Source organism: Scardinius erythrophthalmus (genome assembly GCF_964197995.2).
Source record: "Scardinius erythrophthalmus genome assembly, chromosome: 5".
Taxonomy (NCBI): Eukaryota; Metazoa; Chordata; class Actinopteri; order Cypriniformes; family Leuciscidae; genus Scardinius; species Scardinius erythrophthalmus.
In genome coordinates, this window is record NC_138225.1 from 3,334,188 (window position 1) to 3,360,571 (window position 26,384).

Below are 26,384 nucleotides of genomic sequence, written 5' to 3' on the forward strand. Positions count from 1 at the left end.
TCACAAAACTTGATGTAATAGAAAATAGCCAATAAAACTGAATCAAAATGTGCTTTATTGCCAAGCCTATTTACACATACAATGAATTATGCACAGACAGCGAAAAGAAACAGATAATAAACATACAAAAACACAATATACAAAATAGACAATGGGCTCTTTGTATGTACAGTATGTTATAGCATATACAAATTTAAGTGAATGTAAAGCGTTATGGTGTGCTAAACAAAAATAAGTAGGCCTAAGCTATACATAGTGTTTTGTATAGGCTATTGTGCACATTGTTTATGAGGTAGATGGCCTGAAGAAAGAAACTTAATAAATACATAAGCACATTTTAAATTACGTGTACTATTATTAGTAGCCTACTGCTGTATTATTATAATTTGGTATATTGAACAGTTTTGAGTTATTTTGATTGAATTGTGTTGTCGTGTCTTCACCGGCCATTAGATGTCACCAAAGCCAAATGAATGATTATTCATGCTCTCGACTGGTCAACTATTTATAACGGTATAGTTTGTGGATAAAGCAGGTGTTTTCTCGGATGAACTTTATACGAGCTATAAAAATCTCCCATATCCAAGCTATAAAGTGTATAAACAGCACAAAACAACTAACCTATAAAACAATGGGAAGTGCATTTTCATCGGAAAATCACAAATAATGTTTACAGCACGTATGACTACAGTATGGTAAACATTAACATTAAAAGGCAATAGAAGTAAAACAATAACAATAATTCAACACTTCCTACTTCCTGGTAGAACTTTCCTTATTTTTTTAATGATAAAATTCCCTTTCCCTGAAATACACGCTGGGACAGAAATACTGAAGGAGTCATTATTAAAGGATTTCATTTGAAATATTCTAATAACAAGTGCATTTTTTGAGGTTATTCATGCTTTGATGAGTGAAAACTTTATGTAGTAGTAATAAAATAAGAAATAATACAAATATAAAGTTTGAATAAGATGAGCTGAGATGTATGGACTTGTTTTTGTCGTGTGCTGCAATGAGTTTACCTTAAAGCTAGTCAAGACTGAGCTGACCGAAGGTAGTTATGTAATATATCATGGCAGTAATTCAGAGAGTTATTCAGGTTGAAACCATATCATCACTAATAACTACTATACTTACAATATTAAAATCCACTGTATAATCAAATTCTGATGGATGGATGGATGGATGGATGGAACAATTGATAGATAGATAGATAGATAGATAGATAGATAGATAGATAGATAGATAGATAGATAGATAGATAGATAGATAGATAGATAGATAGATAGATAGATAGATAGATAGATAGATAGATAGATAGATAGATAGATAGATAGATGTAAAGTGTTCCAGTGATGCTCTCATTATAACTGTATTAGAGGAATGTGATGATGGGAGGGGGCGGGGCCAACAGACTCCATCCGTTCATTGATAGATTTATTAGTATATAAGAGCCGATCAGACTCTCTAAGGGTCACACACTCGGTCCAGTCTCACTGCTGGAGTCCCAGGACACACACAGGACACACACTCGGTCCAGTCTCACTGCTGGAGTCCCAGGACAGTCACAATGCGCGCTCTGCTTTCAGCTTTTCTCCTGCCTCTGCTTCTGCATTCATGCAGCGCTGCAGGTGAGTTTCATATCGACTGCATCATCATCATTCATATTCAAGCTTATTCACTGATCCACAGGGTTTGATATTAATAAGGACATTTCATGGGACAAAGCACTGATCAGAATGAACTTAAACCTCATGCATTTACTGGTGTTTATTTATTTATAAGTAATGTGCATAATTTAAAGGTGAGCAGACTGACTCCTGAGTGACATTGACATGTATAGAGATTTACATTCAGGCTATTCGTAAACAGTTTCTTAGTCAATTGTTTTAATGCGTAAAACACTGTCACTGATTAATACCTAACAATAATAAATTTGGTAATTTCAGTAAAGCCTCGAGCTTTTCAAAAGTACACACGCGTGATGTTTTCTAACGGTTTTCATATGATTTATTTTGAATATCCACAACTTAGAATAACCACATAATTTCATCCCAAACCAAAAATAAAGATGACCTTATGCATTAATGCGCAGAGCTTGTCTTTAGTTATTTGGAATAGTCTAACTTTTTGTAATTCTCAGTAAATATTTTGTTGATTCAAACGCTCTCTCACCGATATGCAGACTGTCAGGTGGTTATTTATCTCATACATTTAGAAAAACCTCGAAAGAAAAGTCCGTCATCGGAAAACAATGAATAGTTCCTGCGCGCTGGCTGGTTTCCCGGAGGAAGGAGCATCTTTATTTCTCCTCAAGGACACTCGGTCTGTTCCCGTTCCTTGTGTAGGAGGAGCGCGTGAAATCCTGAAGGCGTCCGGACTGTTTGCCAACGAGTGAAGCTCTGACACACCTGCGAATCACAGCCTTCTATGACTATCAGAAAGCTAGACTTTTTAAAGGAACATCGAGATGTGCGGCGCGTAATGAGGTTCATTACGCGCAACCCAAATGTGTCATCTGGCGACAATTGTACAGTAAGCTTCGCAAAACACACAGTTTTTAGTGACATGAAATGTAAATTAACAATGAAGTGATAATGACAGTAGTTATGGTTTGGTTTTCAAAAGCAAAATGCTATGGTTACTCCCACAGACGAATGCGATTACGCGTCAGGTGAAAACGCGCGCTCATCGTTTGTGGTTAATAAATCGTAAAAACGACGTAAAACGAGCAACAGAAATGATGCATAAAGAATGTATTTTGAAAATTAAGTCACTCTCAAAAAAATGCCTCAGTGTTAGAAACCCAATTTCAAAGCAAGTGTCAATTATTGTGAATAATCGACACAAATGCCTCTGGATTAAAGATGTTAAAACATAATCTCTTGCTTAGATGTTAGACTTCCTGCTCTAAGATCTAAAGACATTTTTAAACACTGACGCTTTGAAACAGTGTATTGTGAAAGCATATACATGACAAACACTCTTCAAAACAATGTGGATTGTTGAAATTGAAGATTGATTGATTGATAAGTATTGTGTGACTTTGTGCTTAGTTGAACATGTTGATATTAATGTGATTACAACCCATTGACAATGATTATGTTGGTGAAGAGGAAAGATCCGACAGCATTTGATATAATTTGCATAACATTCTGATGTCATAATTGTGACTTCAGTGTCCATATATACTTTCTAGGGCACATGAATGCCTGCCAATAACAAGTCAAAAGGCTCAAGGTCTCCATACAAGAGCTAAAATTAGACAAGTGCAAACGAACACTTCATATCACCATTATTATCTTCTTATCAATCACTTAGTAATGTCGTGAAGAGGTTAAAGAGCCAGGACTGAAAGGTCTCCTCTTTATTGCTGATTCATTAACTATTGTGCTCTTGATCAACACATTATCACAGCTTCAGTCCCTGTGGAGGAACCCGAGGTTAAGTGGACTGTAAATGACTTTTCATTGAAGCATCTGTAACTAAATGGCACATTAAGTGCAACTAATGAAGCCAAGAGGAATATGTACATGCTGGAATGAAGAGTAGCCTCGAACATTGTGGACCAAAACCAAAATAAAAAGAGAATGAAATCAATGAAATAACTATTTGCAAACAGTATTCTTATTTCAAAATACACACTCTTTGCGTCTAATCATACGTCAAAACGTCTCTGTTTAAAGTCTGTGAATTACATGAATTAGGCTACATAAATGTTAGCCTATATTTTCAAATCAAAATGGCTAAACGTGCCCAAGAATGTTTAGTAGCTTGTATCATATTACCGTTGGCTGTTCAACATTCCTATCGTAAAACAATTGTCAGATATTCAAAGGGACAGTTCACCCAAAATGTTTAATTCTGTCATAACTTCCTCAAGCTGTTCCAAACCTGTATGAATTTATTCCTTCTATAGAATACAAAAGAAGATATGTTGTGAAGAATATGGGGAACCAAACAGTTGATGGACTTTTTTTACTTAGATTTTACCTCACACTATTTCACAGCTAAAAGGAGCGAACGCATCATGTGAACAGTAAAGCCCCGCCTTCTTTGATTTGATTGGCCCTTTCAGTCATTCTGACATTGACGAGTGCTGTCAAAAAAACTAAATGGAAAAGTGACTGATCTGAAATATTCTTCAAGTAGCCTAACCTTCTGACACAAGAAATGCTTTACAAATAAGCTAATAATAATTAGACTCAGAATGACACACACACACACACACACACACACACACACACACACACACACACACACACACACAAGGAATTTGTCTTGGTGAAAGAAACTTCCAGAGCAGAAGAGTAGCCAACAGATACATATAGGGATAAGGCAGTAAAAAGGGAATATAACACAATAATAAAATAAAAGACAGTAACATACAAAAGATGCATTAATAAAAATATAGAAAATAAACAATAGATGGATAAAAAAGTGTTTTGTAATGTTTCTCTGTCAAAATGCATTATGAGATTGTCTTAACCACAACAGAGACACGCTGCTGTCTTGTAAAGTGGGCATTCACTATGGTGAAGGTGCACAGTCAGTGTGAGCTAACCTCAGCAAACAGCCTGGACGCAGACATACCAAACGGCTGAACATATTTCCCTGTACTACAGTAAGTAAGTGGCAAAACGCCAGATCATGCAGGTAAAACTAAATCTTGCTGTCTAAATAAGGAAACTCTCTTTCGGTAACTAGCAAATTTTGAAACCTTTTCCGTGTTCAGATGACATTTATCGCGCGCGCGCGCACACACACACACACACACACACACACACACACACACCGATCGAGTGTGTGACTCACAGCAGATAATATCACGGCAGGAATTGTGTTTTGGTTTACGTGCATGAAACCGTATTTTCTTAGCTCTGTGTTTATTCCACGGCTGCAGCGTCGAGTCTTTGGCATTACATGTTACTTTGTTCCTCGTGCGGCTCTGAAGATCAAAAGCTGTGTTCATTCATATCAGCCAGGAATTGTTCTCAATCTCCACTGACCGCACGCTTATGATAGCCCACACCAATGATACCTGCTCGTTTCAATCCAAACGCCCTATTCGGACGGGACTAGTTTCACAGGGGGGCGTTAGAGAAATGTCTGTTTCACAGACGTACTTTGAGATTTTAATCCTGTCCGAATCTGCCCATAGGCTACCTGTCAACATTCCCTTTTTCCCCGGGAGTCTCCCGTATTTCACACCCATCTCCCGCCCCCCTCCCGTTTTGTTATTTCTCCCGTGAAACTCCCGTTGTTTGTATGGCCCAAACGTCGTTATATGAAAAATCACATCAATATATTATTCTAAGGTTGTCCAGTTGCCAGATCTTGTAAACGCACCCTACCCGCGCTATCAACACAACATACAAATTTCAACCCATTTGTGAGCTCAACCTGGCAACCTACAACCCAGTTGCGCCGTCAACTGCGCACTAGAGGCGGGAAGTTGAATAAGCGTTACTGGTAGAAATGGGAAAAGACTCCATGTTAAGAAAATATTTAACGCAATTAACGCAACATCCGTCTTTTTTCTGTCATCCTTTGGCTGCATGGCGTTACATTAGGCTATATGATGCGCTTTATTCTTGCTAGTGCTTTTAAACCATTCAAGCCATATAGGCTACTTATTTTATGAAACTTTAAAAGCGGAAAGCGCATCACTCATTCCTGGGAATACATTTGACATCGCAGCCTGACCTTGACGGAAATAAATATCCTACGCCAAAAGTACCAGAGAAAAAGTCTTTGTAAACCGTAGCCTACAGTTGCTTTGGTTTTTCAATCCATACCCGTTTCACCCCGTGGCTTAAAAGGGACACAACAAAAATAGGGACACCCGAGAAAGCCAAAATAGAATATGCAAAATGTATTAACAAAATAGAACTATACAGAAAAAAAAAAAGAAAAAGAAAAGAAACTACGTGCAACGGTAACCGTGAACAAATTCATAATCCGTGCACGCTTTCGCAATCGTTGAATTGTAAATTGTTCTTTCGCAATAGTTGTTTTCGCAAAAATTGTGAAATACTGTTCCAGTAGGTGAAGTTACACAACAATAGGCTGCTTGATTAACCTACATAACTATATTTGGATGTAATATTCAGTTCCTGTGAAAATCTGTTCCCGTTAATGGAGTATACACAGGTGATGTTTAATATTCAGTACCTGTAAACTCCACCCGCTGGAACAGTTTCTTGCAGTAACTGAATATTACACAACATCACCTGTTCAGTTTTGCAAACTGTACTCACAGATTTGTGGCCTATCCCTTATTTTAGAAATCTGTTTTTCTGTATATTGATTAGAATTGTAACTCAAACGTCATTTGGAAAACTAGTCCCGTCCGAATAGGGCTAAAGTCATCTTTATACAGACTGTTTCAATGCAGCCTCTCCGTGATAAACTGGAAAATGACAGAATCAATGCAAACTTCATTAAAGCTACAATATGTATTTAAAAAAAAAAAAAAAATCCCGCTAGCGGTCGCTAACCTCTTACAATAACAAAGGCGTCGGTTGATGACGCATAAGCAGAATTATGGAACTTATATTCATTCTGAAGGATCTAATCATGTTTATGGATGAGTGAATACATTGATGTTTTTAACATGACTGTGGAATGAAGCAGAGCGCGATCGCTAATGAGAGACAGATATCAGCGCGGAGTCCCGCGGATATAAACGAATGAGGACATTTCATTCTACCGAACTAACTTACCAGCTAGTGCTGAATAATACTCACACAGGGCAGTTTATTAGACGAATGAAACTTGTGAGGGAACGCAGCGCTGTTTCACTTGCTCGACACTATCACACTAAACTGCATTTGAGTGTGTTAGAGTTATAATGTTATTCTGTGTTAGTTTGTCTGTATGAGACTAGCAGTGAGCGAGATCAACATTAGAATAACATACTGATCATATTCTAACATTTCATCATGTTGAGCTCTATAACATTGATTCGTTTTTTACATTTCCACTCTGTCAAGTGGAAGTTAGCCGCAGACGCTAGCTCTCAGCATCTTGAAAACGTCGCTGATATTGATCCTTGTTTTAGTTCTCCTTTTGTCCCAAAGTCTGCTTGCCATGGTCCATAATGTTTGAACGAAGCAACAACAGCGCGAGCGTGCGCTAGCCGTAACGCAGTTGTCCACGTCTGTCGCCATGTTACTACGGCAGAACGAGCGGAAACCAGGGATAACACGGCTATTGCGTCACTGACAGGCGAGAAGTGAACCGGGATGAGCCATTATTTAAAATGGGAATTTCTCTGAAATTAAAAATCTTTGGGAACTTTTGGGATATTGTAAGTACACAACTGCAGGAAATATATCACACTGTGCAAGTGATTTTTGAATATTTTATTACACTCTAAAAAATGCTGTGTTGTTTAACCCAGTTTTGGGTCAAATATGGACTAACCCAACGTTGGGTTAAAAATGCAATTTAAAAATGGACAAATTGCATTGGTTACATTAAAAATGTAAACCAACGGCTGGGTTTGTCCATTTTTAAATTAAATTTTAAATTTTTGGGTTAAAACAAACCAGCATTTTTTAGTGTGCAAAAGTCTTAATGTACATATTGTAGCTTTAAGGCTCAATGTAACAGTGCGCATCAATCTATATGAGTTAATGAAATGATTCACTTAACAAACACTGAGTTGGAGAAACAGCATTAACACACATTTTTAGGTTGATTACTCTGACTAACTGATTCGTGGCCCTGGAACCAATTAATCTTGTCTCAGTTAAAATCAACAGCTAGTATAGCATATAGCCTACTGAAAATAACTTGGATGACATTTAAATTGAATGAATAAGATATAACTTGTCCCCAAAAGACCAAAAACCACAATAAAGTCAATGCATTAAATACTCACAGGTCTTTCCCTTTATTAATGAAACACAATAATGCATGCTGGGAAGTAGAAATCCAAAGTTATCAAGACAACTTCATTAAGTTACAACAACTCGATTACAAAAACAAAGTGCAAAAATTCCACAAATTTAAATTGTAAAGAGCTCATCAAAATATGGTTTGCAACTTAAAAGGTTTAATTAAATCAACAAATTTGTATTTTTAACTTTTTTTTTAACACTAGACATTCTTAAATTAAAATACATTTACAATCAGGCAAAATTATGATAGACATTAAAGCGGCACTATGCATAAAACAAACAACAACAAAAAATGCCAATGGGGTCGAAAAAATAAACTTAACTTCTGACCCTATAGCTTTATACTTTTTTTTCTTGTCTTAAGCATAAATTCACTTAATTTTCATGCTTTTTTCAGAAAATAGGACTTGTTATCTTGTGTTAATGTGTTCTGGTTAAACATTTTTTAGAAAAAAGGAAGAAACTCAAGTAGTTGTAGCAGGTCCTCTAAATGTGAAAGTTGAACATATGCAGTGTTTATAAGTTGACGAATAAGCATGAAAGTTTTCTCTCTCAAGAGGATGCTACTGTGAGGGAAATGACATCATCTGCATCACACAATGGGAGATGATAAACACGGGTGTGTTTTGATCACAGTCTTACGCTGATGTCCTCACATTCCTGGCCTCATGTGGAGAAACTGGGATGCTTTGGCTTTGGCTGCCTGTTCACACGTTGGGTTTGTTTGTGAGCCCGATTATCATGTGCCCGCAGAAGGAAACGGCATCACAGATGAGGTAGAAAGACCTGCCGGCGGTGCCATTTTACTGGCACTTCCTTCACCTTCCAATCTGTGGGACCGAACTTAGAAATAACAACCCGACCCATTCATTTCAATGCCGTGCGTGTTTTTCATGAATATTTGATTTCGGAGATAGGGTCAAAATATTTGTTCCACGACCAAGGTGGAGTCGTGCGTCTCCATTGTGAAATATTAATAAAATAAGAAGAAGAATGTGACCCTTGCGATGCTATGAGCAGATAACAGAGGACAGATAGAGAGATTTGTGTCTTTCCAGCTCTCAAACAATAGAAAAGCAATTCCTGTGTATCAGAAGCGATTGAATGGCGGAGAATAACAGCTAATGGATCGGAGACGTGGGAACAGCTCTTTGTTTGTGAGGGAGAAAACCAAACAAGCTAACAATCGAGGACGAGTTTAATAAACATGAAATGATGAAGTTGATTGACACCGTGACTAAAAACAAGTTTTGTGCCAAACGTGAACTATATTAAGCTTGATGAGGCTTTGTGAAAATGATCAAAAATCCTAGTACAGTTAAATGTATATTTTAAGTATGAAAAATGAATACCTTATAGGAACATAGTAGTATACTTAAAGTGCAAAAGTAACATATAAATAGTAAAACTATTAGTATGATATTAAGTTATCTTAAAGAAAACAAGTACTTGCAGTATAAACCTAGTAAAAAATGAGAGTACACTTAAAAAAGTTTAATTAAAAAAGTATTTAACTAGTAAACTATCAGTATACCTATAGTTATACTTTTACACTTAAAAGTATACTTTTCTACACAAAAAAGTGGGACAATTACAAATACACTGTAAAAAATTTTTTCATGATTTGTTATCACAACATTTTATCTTTTATCAAATCAACTTAGATAATTAATTTGGTTCCCATAACACAATATTTTGAGTTTCTATTTATTAAACCAATCTCCTTTGTTGTATTAACTCAATTTTTTTATTTCAATGAACTCACAATGTTTAAGGCAACCAGGTAACTTACCTTTTTAAGTTAAACCGACAATACTTTTATACAGTGTAGTACATTGACATTAGTATCTTTAAGTATGCTTAAATATAGCCTACTCAAACCTTACTAAAGTATATTGTAAGAAAAAATGATGTGGAAGTTTATTACACGAAGCACCTTGGGTTCAGCAATTGATGATGACCATTTGCTCAGGATGTGATCAGCCCAAATGGTGAAGAAACAATATAACTTGACTTCCTTCATCTCTATGATAATTAAGCCATTTTGGGGATGAGCTCATTCTAAAAATATATTTTGGAGTGGAATCTGGGTCAAGGCAAACTACAATTTCAATATCTAATAAAATGAGCTTGAAGTATACTTCTTTTTTGTGAGGGTCTTTAAAGAGGTGTGTGGACGGCTATTATCTATTTCAGATTATATTTCAGAGGCCTCATTCACATGTGGAAATAAATCAGATATAAATCGGCAATGTGCCAATGCAACTGTCGTGTAAACAGGCAGACCCGCCACAAGACGCTCACACCAGTCCTGAGATATGCACAGGCTGCAATGATTACTGCTGATTAAATTAACAGGACACTTCACCTAACCTTATTTTATTTTATTTGTATTTAATAGACTCGATTTAGTCTTTAATGCAAAATAATAATAATAATAATAATAAATAAATAAATAAAACATTTTATTTTGAAATTTGGTATTTCATTATTTTGTTTAGGGTTACACATACTGACCCTATTAAGCTGAATAGTTGAACTAAATGACATTTGAATAGCACTATAACATCATAAATAATACAAAAAGATCATCTTTTATGCCTAAGATTGTGTGTGCAAAGAGAAATCTATTATTATATGCAAACAAAGGAGGTCATAATTTAGCAAATTGTTTAGAATATCACAGCAACACAATCATAAGACATTCATTGCAGCTGCTCATGACAGCTGAAAAAGAAAGGCAAGAATGCTGAAAGCAAGGGTGCGATTGATCTGGCACTGATCGTTATCAGCTGATAGGAGTTAAAGCAAAAAAATATATATATTTTGACTGAAAAATTTTCCTCGACCAAACCCCATTCCCCAGCCTGTCACACACCCAGTTTATGAGCACTTTTCGTCCTCCTCCGCCTCATAATTCTCAATCATATTTTGCATTTGTCCATCTGTGCAAGATAATTTAACCCTTTAAACATGCATGATGTTTCAGATAGTGCGGCAAGTGTAAACACATGAATCGGATATGAGTGACAATTGAAAGAACGTGTAAACGGACGGTCAAAAAAATCGGATTTAGGCAACAAAGCAGAATTGGGCATCAAGACCTGCAGTGCAAACGAGGCCAGAGAGATCTCAAAAGTGTCTTGAATATTCTCAGATTTGCCAAGTTATCAACGTCTGCTTTCAAAACTCAGATCTCAATATGATCTCAAACATTTCTTATCCAGTGATCGGAGCGGCTTCACATGTGTTACTCTTACTGGATGACATTAATTGACTTTTTATTTCTCCCATAAGAAACTTTCGGAGAATCACTACATCATCTATGACTCAGAAGTTAAACAAATGAGACCCAAGTGCAATTTCCAAGCAATAACATTTTGGGTCATCAGTGACATTTCTCTTTAATTTCTAAAATAACAGGATCTCACTGAGAGGGAAAAGGAGATGTAGGGTCATGAAATCAAGTCACGACTGAGTAACTTCTTACAGAAGTTGCCAGATAGACTTCAAAACATCCCGTTCGTTATTTCTGAATGAGTCCATGAAGATAGTTGTCTTATTATTAACAATTCTCATAACAGTTTAATATAATCTGTGTTCATTGTGAGCGACCGGGAGAGGTTTTCCTGTTGGACGAGACAATAGAATGAAGTCACAAGAACTTGTTTAATACGCTAATAAACAAAAGTTTTTAATATTTTTGAAAGAAGTATCTTCTGCTCTTACAAAAACACAGTCAAAACAGTAATACTGTTAAATATTATTACAATTTTAAATGTGAAAATAAACTGAAAATATTTCAAATAGAATTTACTCTATTATTGGTGCTCAATTATTAATAATAGTTCTTATTATCAATGTTAAAAACTGTTTTTGATCCTTATATTTTTTGGAGGGAACAAAATTCAGGATTCTTTGATGAACAAAGTTAAAAAGAGCAGCATTTATTTGAAATCGAATATTTTGTAACCTTATAAATGTCTTTACTGTCACTTTTAAACTACTTAAAGGATTAGTTCACCTTCAAAACAATTTTTGCTGATAATTTACTCACCCCGATGTCATCCAAGATGTCCATGTCTTTCTTTCTTCAGTCGAAAAGAAATGAAGGTTTTTGAGGAAAACATTGTGTGATGACGTGAACGTGATGACGCAATGCGTGCCGCATCTCAGAGATGGTACAAGACGGGAATTTGTGGTTAAAAAGTATATATATATTGTATTTTTTTTTAGAAAATGACGATCGTTTCGCTAGATTAGACCCTTATTTCTCGACTGGGATTGTGTTGAGACTTTGAAGCTGCACTGAGACGGACATTTGAACCTTCTTTGAACATTGGTATAGTTGGTTGCCATTAAAGTCCATTCTGTGTAGAAAAATCCTGCAATGTTTTCCTCAAAAACCTTAATTTCTCTTCGACTGAAGAAAGAAAGACATGGATATCTCGGATGACATCGGGGTGAGTAAATTATCAGCAAAAAGTTTTTTGAAGGTGAACTAATCCTTTAATGCATCCTTGCTGAATTAGATTATGTTCATGGTCCACACAAATATTGAGCAGCAACAAGGTTTTTCAACATTGATATTAATAATAAATGTTTCTTGAGCATCAAATCATCATATTAGAGTGATTTCTGAAGATGTGACACTGAAGACTGGAGTAATGATGCTGAAAATTCAGCTTTGATCACAGGAATAAATTACACTTTACTATATATTCACACAGAAAACAGCTGTTTTAAATTGTAATAATATTTCACAATTTTACTGTTTTTACTGTATTTTTAATCAAATAAATGGAGCCTTGGTGAGCAGAAGAGACTTAATTCTTTCAAAAACATTTTTAAAAATACAAAAACTGATTCCAAACTCCAATCATTGCACCACAAATGCCCAGAGGTTCAAAAGACAAATGCAAAAAAAAAAAGAGAGAAAAAAAATCTAAATTAAGCATTTTAATTAACTAACTAATCCTTTCTCCTCATCCAGACTGGTGCTACCAGACGCAGGTCAGCTGTGATTCCCAATGTAAAGGTGAGTTTCTGGAGAAACACCAGTCTCTTAATGTGCCGTTTCTAGACACGTCACTCTAAACTAAAAACGAATAATCTAACGCAGCGTCTCTGTGTTGTTCTCAGGACCAGACAAATGGAGTGAAGTGAACGCAGAATGTGGGAAAACCAAACAGTCACCGATCAACATAGTGACGAAGAAAACCAAGCTGGACGAGAGACTGACGCCGTTCAAGTTCACCGGTTACCAGGAAGTATTCGAGGGCACCATAAAGAACAACGGCCACTCGGGTCAGAAAACACACACCTCACAGCTCATGACTGATGAACAGCACGCAGATCAAACCACTTCTGTTACACTTTAGTCAAATCATTCAGTGTTCAGTGAAGCAACAGTGCGCCACATTTTACGATCTATGTTTTGGTCATGCATCTGATTATCATCAGTTTTTGATGTGCATGCTTTATACCATTGTTTAAAATACTAAACTTAAATATATTGCCAACACAGCTAAAAATTATTTGCTTACTTAGTATTTTTGTGTTGTTTTTCATTTCAAATATCTAAAAATACTTTAATCAAGATGCATTCACTTGAGAAGGAAAATGTCAGACTAGTTTTTTACTACTTTAAACTACTTTAATTTTTCTTAAGTCTGCACTGACAGATATATATATATATATATATATATATATATATATATATATATATATATATATATATATATCTGTCAGTGCAGACTTAAGGAAAATAAACTTGATTCATATATATTTTTTTATTATTTTTTTTTTCAAGCATAAACTTAATTTTTTTTGTTTTTTAAAAAACAAGACTTACTATCTTAAGTAATTTTTCTTCTCAAGTAAATCTATCGTGATTTAAGAATGTTTAGATATTTAACTGGAAAACAAAAACACTGAGCAAGAAAATATTTTTTTGCAGTGAACACAGACATGTTTATTTTGTCTTTAAAGTAACAAAAAAAAAAAAATCTCAGATATGTGTTAGTGAAGGTTACTTTTAAAAGTAATGCGTTACAGTATTGCATTACTCCCTAAAAAAGTAACAAATTTTGAAGCCCTATTCGGATGGGATTAGCTTTACAAGGGTGGATGGAGTAATGTAATTTCACCACAGGACGTCTGTAATATTAATGGCCAATTCGCATGGGATAAGAGATCTCAGTAAACTAGCAGAAGTGGGAGAGTAACTCGATTTACACACCGCCGTCACTCCTTTCGTCATGTGTGTGTTACGCTGCTTATTGATATCACGTGTACAAACACATATAACCTATATTTAGATATATAAAACAGTTATGTCCGGTCAAACGATGTATTAATGAACTTCAGATTGGATTGTGTTGGTAATAGGCTCTTACCTAACGCTAAAAGATGTTTCGTGCCTCTAACAAGTGCTGTCGATCTTCTTTCTGATCTGAATGGTGTGTGTGAAACACTAGAGTTTTGCCACAGACTCGTCCCAGCGTCTAGAACGCAACTGATGCTTTTTCAAGCGTCTGCATACTTTAAAAATCGCGGAAAACTACTTTTAAACAGGAAATGACGGAATATTTACGTGCATATTTACACCAGGTCTATTCGCACGGGATTAGTATCACCTGAGGTCATTTTTCCAGACCTTTTTACTGAAGGTAAAAGTCGCCGTAATCTTTCCTGACATTGTCGGTGATGATCACTGAGATGCACATTCAGACGGGACTAAAATCACAGAGAAGCTCTGGAGATAATGACTTTACCCCTCCTCTCCATTACACTAGTCCCGTCCGAATAGGGCTTTAGTTACTTTTTAAGGAAAGTAATACGTTACGTTACTTTTCCTCACCTGGGCTTTGCTAGCTTGTGTGTTTTTTAGTAACAAAAAAAGTTCAGTTTTTGGAAGAATAGGATGCAGGAGAAGAAAGATGTGTCTGTGTTTGTATCAGCAGAAATGTGCATCTTTACTCAAACACTAAAATCACTGTCGTAGTAATAACTTACTGTCTTTTCCACCTCAGTTCAGGTCAGTATTCCCATCAAAGCCACCGTGTCTGGAGGAAACCTGGGAGAAACGTACAAGGCTGTGCAGTTTCACCTTCACTGGGGTTCAGATGGAGGGCCTGGATCTGAACACACCATCGACGGAGAGCAGTATCCAATGGAGGTGCGACGTACTGTTGCGACTAAATCACAAATAAACTTCGGTTTTTAGCATACACGAGGGGTACAGTGTGCGTGACGCAAATATAGACACTAGAATGGGCTAGTATGTGCGCCGCCTGATTTTTGCGCATTGAATTTGTTTTGTATCAGTTGCATAAGGTGGAAACAAAAAAATATATATATATGAAGAGTTCAGATGCAAAAGCCTCTAAGTGTCATCTGAAATTTTCTTCTAGAATAATCATTTTTATAAAGCTTGTATATTTAAGTTCAGTAATTTCACTTAAATGGCAATGAAAATTACCTATTAATTGTCATTTAAGTGAAATTACTTAACCTAAATATACAAGCTTTATAAAAATGATTATTCTAGAAGAAAATTTCAGATGGCACTTGGAGGCTTTTGCAACTGAACTCTTCATATATTTGGTAACACTTTATTTTACAGTGTATTTGTTACATGTACTTACCATAGTATTAAGAGTAAATTATGCATAATTACATGCAACCAAATCTTGATCCTACACTAACCCTATAGTAAGTACATGTAGTTGCTTATTATTACTCAGTACTTAAATATATAATTACACTGTAACAATGACACCTTAAAATAAAGTGTAACAATATATTTCTTTAACTGATAAAAATCTAAAATCTACCACCGTTAAAACACTGGTGGTAAAGAAAAAACACCATCACGATAACACACACCACTACAATAATGCAACATAAAAACCCTAATAAGAAGCAACATTTATTTCAGTGAAAAGCCCATCCGTTGTGAGAGGCCACACAGATGTTTCATGGCACGGCAATTTACGTTTTTTTTTTTTTACAGTAAATTTGATTAATATGTTTTTTTCCACCCAAAAAACCCTGTTAATTTAACAGTACTTTACTGAAACATCCCATTAGATCGATTACAGTGTTTCACTGTATAGAATAGGGTAATGTACTGTTAACCAATTAAAGAGGTTTTTAACCATAGGATTTTTAGAGAACATTTACACGACAACAATGTATTAAAAAACGGAAAAGTTTTTGCATTTTGCATTTTTTTGCGAACAGGCTACAGCATTAAAAAGTTTAACGCATAAAAAGTAGCCTTTTATTAATAATTTCCCCGCCACTGACGGAATTGTATGGCTTTCCGTGTTTTCACTGTTATACAATAGGGGGCGCTATTACACAACTTCGGAAAGAGTGCACAATCTCCAAATCATCAGGTGAAAAAAGAGCAGAAACAAGCAATAAAAGCATTGCTTATGCACGTTATAGTCTTTGAAATAAAACAAATTCTCAGCTTTGTTCAAAAAGTTGCTCTTTTATTAATCTTATCTCACATTTAAGTGTTGATTAAAAATAAATGCATAAAGCTCAAATAAAACGGTTATTTTGGTTTAAAAGCAGATGCTCTGTTCTTTTTTTTTGTAATATATTGCATGTTCGGATATTCATACAACAAAATATTCTGGGAGACATTACATTTTTGTGAAAATTGGCAGTGTCTGGCAACTTTCTTTTTTTTTTTAAAGCTGGCGGGAAAAGAGTTAAAAAACGGAAAACTTATTTATGTAAAATGGGTTTCAAAATGCAAGTTTTTTAAAACTATACTGTTAACAAAAACGTGCATTTGTGAAAACGGTGACATGCGTATCACGTGTTCAGTCTATAGGTGCGTAGTGTTTCGTTACATCGCCATCTACTGGCCTGGCTTGAATAATACAGTGTTTTTAGTCGTTTTTGCGGATCCGTGTGAACAGCGCGAAAAACACAGAGGAAAACATTTTCATTTTTAGTACATCCTCATGTAAACGTATCCTAAATTGTTAAAATGACGATACATTTTTACAGTGATTAATTATTATAAATAAATGGCATTATTTATTCTCTCACCAGCTGCATATTGTGCACATGAAAGACAAATACAGCAGACTTGAAGATGCACTCAAAGATCGTTCTGGAATCGCTGTGTTGGGATTCTTCTACGAGGTTTGATACGCACGTGCTTTAAAATGCAGAGTTTGCTAAGAGAATTTGAAATGATTTTGAATTTATAAGATGAAAAACCTCAATAACGTCAAGTTTTATCCGGCAGGAGTCAAGCAGCTCAAACAAAAAGTACGACCTCTTCACAACCTCCCTGCGCAGCGTCCTGAAAACAAGTAAGTTCTGAACAAACACTTCTGAAATATTACAGGAATACTTGTGACCCTGGACCTTTTTTTAGATTGAGATTTATACACCTCCTGAAAGCTGAATAAATAAGCTTTCCATTGATGTGTGCTTTGTTAGGATAGGACAATATTTGGCCGAGATACGACTATTGAAAATCTGGAATCTGAGGGTGCAAAAAAATCGAAACATTGAGAAAATCTCCTTTAAAGTTGTTCATTTATGTTCACGATTTTGCTGCATTCACTCACAAAAATAAATGTTTTATATATTTACGGTTGGAAATTTACAAATCTAGTGCAAAATGCCCGTCCAAAATCAGTTTTTTAGTAATTGTTGGTTTGGTGTGTTTGAGTGCTCATTGTTACAATTACACAGCAAAAGTATAGTGACATTCAGTGGGCAACTACAAATGATGTCCGTGTAAGAGACTGTGAACACATTGAATACTAGGATCTGTTTGGTTGGTGAATAGCATAGGCTACTATTACACAGTAGCGATAACGTTAAGCGCACCAGAATGAAATATAATATTCAGAAGTAAACAGCATAGCTGACTTACAGATTCAGTTAACATCCACAAATGAATAAGCACGTCAATTCAGGGAGCAGTGCAAAGTGCCCGTGCAAAATCACTTTTTGTGTGTGTTTTTAGTAATTGTTGGTGTTTATTTTTAAACCACAACCTTCTTGGGGCTTCTTTTACCGATATATTTAACTATATCTTTTGCATTTCTTATCCAAACAACGTCAAACTTGGCACTGCAATTACTCGTGCCCGTAGCAAGACACCTGTCAAGTTTGAAATCCATCGGACTAACGGTTCGAGAGATATGCGAATAACAAACAGACAGACAGACAGACAGACAGACAGACGTTTCTGTAATTTATAGATAGATATCTTCATGGAACATGATCTTTACTTAATATCCTAATGATTTTTGGCATAAAAGAAAATCGATAATTTTTACCCATACAATGTATTGTTGGCTATTGCCACAAATATACCCGTGCGACTCGTGGTCCAGGGTCACATTTCATCTGTGGCATGCTGTCGATTAGCACAGACAATCATTTTGACTTGGTTTAAATATGTGCACTTTGTATTTATGATACTCGTGCATTAATTTCCACGCTCCCTCTTTCATCGCTGTAAATGCATAATATAAACAACAAAAGAACAATGATGAGGCACAACGTCGTCAGAATAAATATATCCTGGAATATTCTCTTAAAAGTGAGTAATCTGCTCAATGTTCAACTAGTTTGCGGTGTGTCGGTTTAATGTTCAGAATCTCAGTCAGTTATTAGTAGTTTGACTTCCGCTGTGACGCTTTCAAAACATTGATCTGTTTGTTTGAGCCAATTATGACTCAACCAATGACGTGAGTTTGAGGGACAATATAAAGATTTGTAAATGATTGTTATCTTTATTTTTCATTATATAGTTCCGTTTGATGCTGTTAGTGGCACAGAAAACACACACTTCACCTTCAGATCAACAGTTGTCGATCAATTATTATTATTATTTTTTTTATTAATATGTAATACCTAGAAGAAAAAACTATCTACATAGAAACTTTCCACATACAGTCATGGTCAGGATTATTGGCACTCTTGGTAAATATGATCAAAGGAGGCTATGAAAATAAACCTATCCAGCCATGACTTCTTGTTTCACGGGAGTATAAATATGAGGAAACTCAAGGCAAAATTCTCTTAATCATTCATCACAATGAGTAAAACCAAAGAATATAGTTCTGAGAAAGATTGTTGAGCTTCACAAAATAGAAAATGGCTGTAAGAAAATAGCTAAAGCATTGAAAATTACCATTTCCACCATCAGGGCCATAATTAAGAAGTTCTAATCAACTAAGATTGAAGATTGTGTGATTAATGCATGGTGAGGAAGATAGTTCGAGTGGCCAAAGACTCTCCAAGGATCACAGATGGAGATTTGCAGAAATTAGTTGAGTCTTGGGGTCCGAAACCCTCATAAAAAAGATCAAACAGCACCTACATCTCCTCATGTTGTTTAGGAGAGTTTCAGGAAAAATTCTTTGCTCTCATCCAAAAACAAACTCCAGCATATTCAGTTGTCAGACACGACTGGACCTTCAAATGGGACTGGGTTTTATGGTCAGATGAAACTAACAAAAAAAGAGCTTGTTGGCAGCAAACACTCAATATGGGTTTGGTTTGAACAGGGATAAAGACCCAAACCTACTAAACCTAAATCACATAGGGATACGTTCACAACCTGATCGGTCGGCACATGGGTACATTTTTTGAAATTGAGATGCATGCATCACCTGTAAGCTGAATAAATAAGCTTTCCATTGATGTATGGTTTGTTAGGATATGACAATATTTGGCTGGGATACAACTATTTGAAAATCTGGAATCTGAGGGTGCAAAAAAATCGAAACATTGAGAAAAACGCCTTCAGGCCCTATTTTAACGATCTGAAACGCAAGTATCAAGCGTGAAACGCAAGTAACTTTGTGGGCAGATCTCGGGCACTGTTGCTATTATAAATGATTCTTGCGCCCGACGCAAATCTAAAATGGGTTGGTCTGAAGTCGCTTCATTACTCATAGGTGTGGTTTGGGCATAACGTGAAATAAACCAATCAGAGCGACATCTCACATTCCCTTTAAGAGCAGGCGCGCTTGTTCCATGGCGGTTTGCTATTATAACGGCGGATTTGCCAGGAGCGGTTCACAGCCGAGGAGACCGACGTTCTCGTCAGGGCCGTAAAACACAGAGAAGTGACATTGGGGATGGAGAAACACACATAAATTAGCTTCAGTTAAACAGGCATATAATAATTTGGGTAAATGTGTAAGCTAGATTTATGGCTATTTTTCACATCTTCATGGACACAACAATGATTTCCCTCGTGTGGAATATTTTTCCTTGTAATAATGTATGATTTGCAAAAATTAAAACTGCTGCATCAGTGTGTAGATGAGATAAGCAAAGAGTATATGCGTTGTGCACATGCTACATTATGGCCAAGCATGCGCCCTTAAGCGGGTCGCACACCGGACGCGCAGCTCAGCGCCGCGCCACGCCACGTCTAGGACAACTCTCACCTGAAAATCCGGTAACATAAGCAATTTTCTGATTTCTGTAAATAAATATAAAACTAAATGTATATTGCAGCACAGGGTTGAAGTCCGTATATACATTAACTACGATTTGAGACACATAAATGTAAATTTAATATAAAAACTATGTAAATGGCGCTCTGTGGCGCGGCAGGATTTTGAACACGGTCCTGAGCCGTTGCTGGGCGCCGCGGACAGACGCTGAAAGGCGCTGCCGGTGTGTGTGCACTCATAGAGAATAATGTGTTCGACATTAATGGGCGTCCGGTGTGTGACCCCCTTTAAGGAAAAAAGTCTAAAGTCAGTGGCGCGTTCAGATGCTATTTATCTGAATGCGCCACTGACTTTAGACTTTTTTCTTTAAGTTCCTGAAGAAGTTTCTCCTAGTCTGTGGCGGAATTGTTTTCTGAAACTGCAAAATAGCACCAGGGAACGTTTGCGCTGGAACACGCCTCCTCTTTTCGCTGAACCGCCCCCGGGAGCGCAAGTTCATTCCCTAATTTACCGACGTGCGTCTGTGGAGGGAAAAGTCCAGTGCGCGTCGGGTGCAAAATAGGAATGATACATGCGTCCGTGTACAAAGTCAATTGCGCTAGACATCTGTCTAGTGTGTGTTTACATTGAAAAACAATGGAAAAGTAATGCAGAGAAAAGCATGAACGGGTTCTGTGTGATTGAACAGCCTCAAAACTGAACTCGCTCTGAATAACTCTTTTTGATTTGAACAGATGAAAACACAACCCTTCGCAAGATCTCTCTGAATCAGCTCATTCTGTCTGAGGGGAACATGACGAACTATTACCGGTACGAAGGGTCCCTGACCACACCGGGCTGCACCGAGGCTGTGGTGTGGACGGTGTTCGAGAACCCCATTCCCCTCGACAGAGAACAGGTACGACACGCTGACTTCACATGCGATCGGGAATACTGAGTTGCCTAGTTAAAAAAATTCAACTCGTACAATTTTAGTAGTTTCTGAGTTGGATGGACAATCAAATTTAAACATTGCGGAGGAGAGAACTAGAGACTGTTTAGTTGTATTCATATTTTGGTAACACTTTGCAATAAGGTATCATTAGTCAGCATTAGTTAACATGAAATAATAATAATAATGAACTGCACTTCTAATCTTTGTAAATGTTAATTTCAACATTTACTAATTCATTACTAAAATCTAAAGTTTTATTTGTTTACATTAGTTAATGCACTGTGAACTAACAATGAACAACTGGATTTTTATTAACTGTTTATAATTATTTATTTATTTTTATTAACTAACATTAACTTACTTGTACAGTCCTGCATTTATGTAGACACTACAGGTTAAAAGTTTGGAATAATTAAGATTTTTTAATGTTTTTGAAAGAAATCTCTTCTGCTCACCAAGGCTGCATTTATTTGATCAAAAATACAGTGGAAATTGTGAAATATTATTACAGTCTTAACTGTTTTCTATGTGAATATATTGTAAACTGTATTTTTTTTTTCTGTGATCAAAGCTGAATTTTCAGCATCATTACTCCAGTCTTCAGTGTCACATGATCCTTCAGAAATCAGCATAATATGATTTGCAGCTGGAGAAACATTTATGATTATTATCAATATTGAAAACAGTTCTGCTGCTTCATATTTTTGAGGAAACCGCAGTACATTTTAATTTTCTGGATTCTTTGATGAATAGAAAGTTCAAGAGAACAGCATTTTGTAACATTATAAAAAACGTCTTTACTGTTGTTTTTGATCAATTTAATGCATCCTTGCTGAGTAAAAGCATTCATTTCATATTTGTTTTTAAATCTTAATAACTAGTTGGTATCCACAAAAAATATGAAGCAGCAGAATATTACTGTTTTTACTGTATTTATAATCAAATAAAAGCAGCTTGGTGAGCAGAGGCTTTTCAAAAACATGAAAAATCTGAATCATTCCAAACTTTTGACAGGTAGAGTATAAATAAATATCATATAATTTGTATTTTACACAGCAAGAATAGTATTTATTTTTCCGAAACTTCAGAATCAACAGCAAGTTTACAATCTAGATACTGTGGTGAATTATACAATTGCACGGGTAATTTTTATATGGTTTATATTTCATTCAAAATCCACTGGATATTGGCTAAATATCTAAATAGGCCAGAATGTATATTGTTCACCCATACGCAAAAAAATCTTTTGATTCCGACTTGAATTTTGCAAAACAAGTTAATGCTCTTGTGAAAACTAGTTTCTACTACCTAAGATTAATTGCTAAGATAAAACCTATGCCCTCACTTAGATTTTATCATCCCTTTAATGGTTACCCATCAGATATCGGATCGACTTCAAGGTCTTATTAATCATTTTTTACATTTTAACTGATCTCGCTCCCTCTTATCTTCTTATCAATCTTGTCAGATCTTGTTATTCTACACCAGCTAGTAAAGAATCTGAGATTGGACGATAAAGTTTTGCTTCAGGTGCCGAAAAGGCGATCATGCCCAGATTATGGAATAACTTGCATCCAGTTATTCTTATATATTTCATATATATATTTATATACTTAAATATATTCCAGTTATTATAACTTGCTCCATCCGCTCTGCCACCACTATGAATGCTTTTAAAATGACTTTGAAGAAGCACTTTTACATCTTAGCTTTAGAGTCTGACCCAGGAGAGAACTAAATTATGTTGTTGTGTTTGTATTGTCTTTGTCTGGTTTTCTTGATTCACTTTGGGCTGCACTTGTTGCAGTAGAAATGTACATTATTAGAAAATAAACGAATAAACTAAGAACTAAGTGTAATTACGACAGGCCAGTTCACCCCAAAAAAAATTAACATGGTTTTAAACCGCTTTTTAAGGACTACAACAAACGGCTGGTAGAGACTACACCACATTCCTCCCGGGTTAGTGACATCACCAACCCTAGAATTTACATAAACCCCGCCCCCTGAACACCATTTATAGATTATTAAGGCAGAATATGCTAATCAATGACTAGAAGATAACTACACATCAGCTTCATAAATTCATCAACTAACCATTCAGAAATGTCCTGTTTCTTCTACATGTTGTCACTTCTTCTTGAGTCTCTCCATCATTGTCTGACTCCGGTTTGAACATAAAAGGCTAAAAGTTTTTGAAATTTTCAGTGCATGTGTGTGTGAGCTCAAGCTCTTGAAGCTCCGCCCCCTGCGTCAGGAGCAGCAGCTCATTTGCATTTAAAGGGCCACACCCTCAAAAAGTGACATCTTTAACATGCTATATAAAAATATCTGTTGGGTATTTCGAGCTAAAACTTCACATACACACTCTGGGGACATCAGAGACTTATTTTACATCTTGTGAAAAGGGCATTATACCACCCCTTTAAATCTGTATGACTATCTTTGATTATTATTATTATCTTCATACAGCTTCGGGCGTTTTCCGCCCTGAAGTTTCATGATGGGAATCCAATGGTGAAAACCTTCAGACCAGTTCAGCCTCGTAACACGCGTGTGGTGTATCGGTCCAGTGGTCCAGCGTTCACGGTCAGCGTCGTTCTTCTCTTGGCCTCAATCAGTACAACGCTCGGCCTGTCCCGTCTCTACTAGAGCTAACCGACCCGTTACCTGCACAACTAACACAATGAGTTCTCATCTAATCAACGGACCAGCAGGATCAAACCCATAAAGACAAAACCACAGAGTCACGGCGTCTCAAACGCTGCCGACTCAATAAAACCACAAACAACCACTTCTACAGGAGTAGTTAGTCTAGAAACGATGGACTGCATGAGTAGAGTGACCATTAGACGTTTGCTCATAGCTATCAATAGGAACTGGACTAAAGCCTCAGATCCTCTGTGAAGGTCTGACGGGTGATAAATGCATGACCTTTATCTATTATAGACATCTGCCAAGACACATGCATATGCACACGTACACACACATACACACACACGGCTATATTTATGATGCTGGAAGGCTTTGATGTGACATGCTTGGAGATGTGCATTACAAATAAACACAACGATGATCAGCACTTTTCAAGAGAATGATGCAGAGGTCAAGGGTGAAAGGTCACAGAGCCTCGAGAATAGAGCAAAGCAAACACACAACTTTACATTTACTTGGATTGAATTTATACATTTTTAGGGCGTTTTTACACTCGAGTTTAAAAGAATCAAAAAAATCATAGGACTGAAATATACATGTTTTGTTTAAATAATGTGTACAGACACACACACACACACACACACACACACATATATACATATATGTGTGTGTGTGTTATATATGTATGTGTATATACTGTATGTATGTGTGTATATATATATATATATATGTATACACACATAAACAGCAAGTTAAATTACTCCATATACACATATTTATTATATCATGATATATATCTTAAATTTTGCGTATATATACACACGTATACAGGTTTTTTTGTGTTTTTTTTAAAGGGACCAGTGTTTGTTTGGAGTATTTACATGTAAAATGACATTTTACCTTTCAGACCCCTAAAAATGAAGAGTGAAAACACCCCAAAGTCACTTTACAAAAAGGAACCAAGTACTTTGGCATTTCTAAGTTTAACCCAGACATGCATTGCTTCATTCAGACACATAAAAGATAGGTCAGCGGAGAAAAGCGTTATCTGTGGGTAGAGGTCGTTTTAAAATGAACTAGAATGTACAACACAGTTTCACAACTCTTACACACAGTGTTGGCATGATATTTACACACATTTGGACTTGCTGTAGACGTCTAAAGTCATGCATCTTGCGCACACAAACTTAGTATACTGTATATCAAACTGATTCTGTTCCAGTCTGTTGTGAGGACACATGATTTGTGTTTTTAAAATGTTTAAAATGTGACATAGTGATGCTCTTGTTGGAGAAAATGAATATGAAGAACATATAATGTTAGTAGTATTTTGCCATAAAGATTTTTCAGACTGTATAAGCAGGGATACGTGCAACTTCTGTACTCATGATGTACCTTATCTTTATGTGTAACTTTTTTTTTTTTTACACATTATGTATGTTTTGTATGTTTGTATGTTTATCCGTTTGGCATCATTGCTGAAAGTGAATCTGACCTCCTTTGGACACTGGAATCAATGATCGCTGTCTCCTATGTGCATATCGACAGTTTATTCTTCATTAAATGTTGGTTTTGTCAACATGTCAGAATGCACTGATGATATTATGACGATGTAACTGCTGTATGATGTAGAGAATGCATTCCATTATAATAAAAAAATGTCTGCATTTCATTTTTAAATCAGTCTCGTGAATTCTTTTTTTTTTTTTTGATAACTTCAAGGAATATTCCAAGTAATTAAATAAAAGTTAAGCTCTATTTACTGTCAGTGTTCAACAATTTCCCCATTTCAATCCGCCAGTGTTTTAATTATGCATTTTTATATTTCATATTAATAAATTAATCAAAACACAGCAGAGCTTAAAGGTCTTGTTAAGTGTCGGTATTGTTAACTTTAAAAAAAAAAAATAATTGAAATAAAGCTGAAATAAAATACAATAAAATAGAAATATTATATAAAAAATGAAATGTTGAAATAGAAATAGAAATGTTGCCTTGGCAACTAACTGAAATAAATGAGTTGAATTACGACTGAAATGAGGGTTAAATCAAATAAAGCTAAATAGAAATATTGGTAACACTTTACAATAAGGTTTTGTTAGTTCACTACTTTAGTTTACATGAACTAAGAATGAACAAGACTTCTATAGCATTTATTAATCTTATAATGTTCATTTCAACATTTCCACATTATTAAAATCAAATATTGTATTTGTTAACATTAGTAAATGCACTGTGAACTAACAATGAACAGCTGTATTTTTATTAACTAACATTAACAAAGATTAATATGTTATGTATTGCTCATTGTTAGTTCGTCTTAGTTAATGAACTAATGTTAACAGATTAAACCTTATTGTATTGTTACAGAAATATAAATATAAATAATAATCACACATAGCAAAATTACTAAAACTTAAACTA

General features: G+C 35.7%; 1 protein-coding gene across 1 annotated transcript; it reads left to right on the forward strand.

Annotated features, from left to right (window-relative positions):
• The first annotated feature begins 1,499 nt into the window (after positions 1–1,499).
• Positions 1,500–25,593, forward strand: ca4a (carbonic anhydrase IV a). The gene is made up of 8 exons (XM_081365483.1): positions 1,500–1,634; positions 12,904–12,948; positions 13,053–13,217; positions 14,945–15,090; positions 16,989–17,081; positions 17,188–17,254; positions 21,106–21,269; positions 23,778–25,593. The coding sequence occupies exons 1-8, from the start codon at positions 1,574–1,576 to the stop codon at positions 23,955–23,957; spliced, it is 921 nt and encodes a 306-aa protein (XP_081221609.1). The 5' UTR covers positions 1,500–1,573; the 3' UTR covers positions 23,958–25,593.
• The last annotated feature ends 791 nt before the right edge of the window (positions 25,594–26,384 follow it).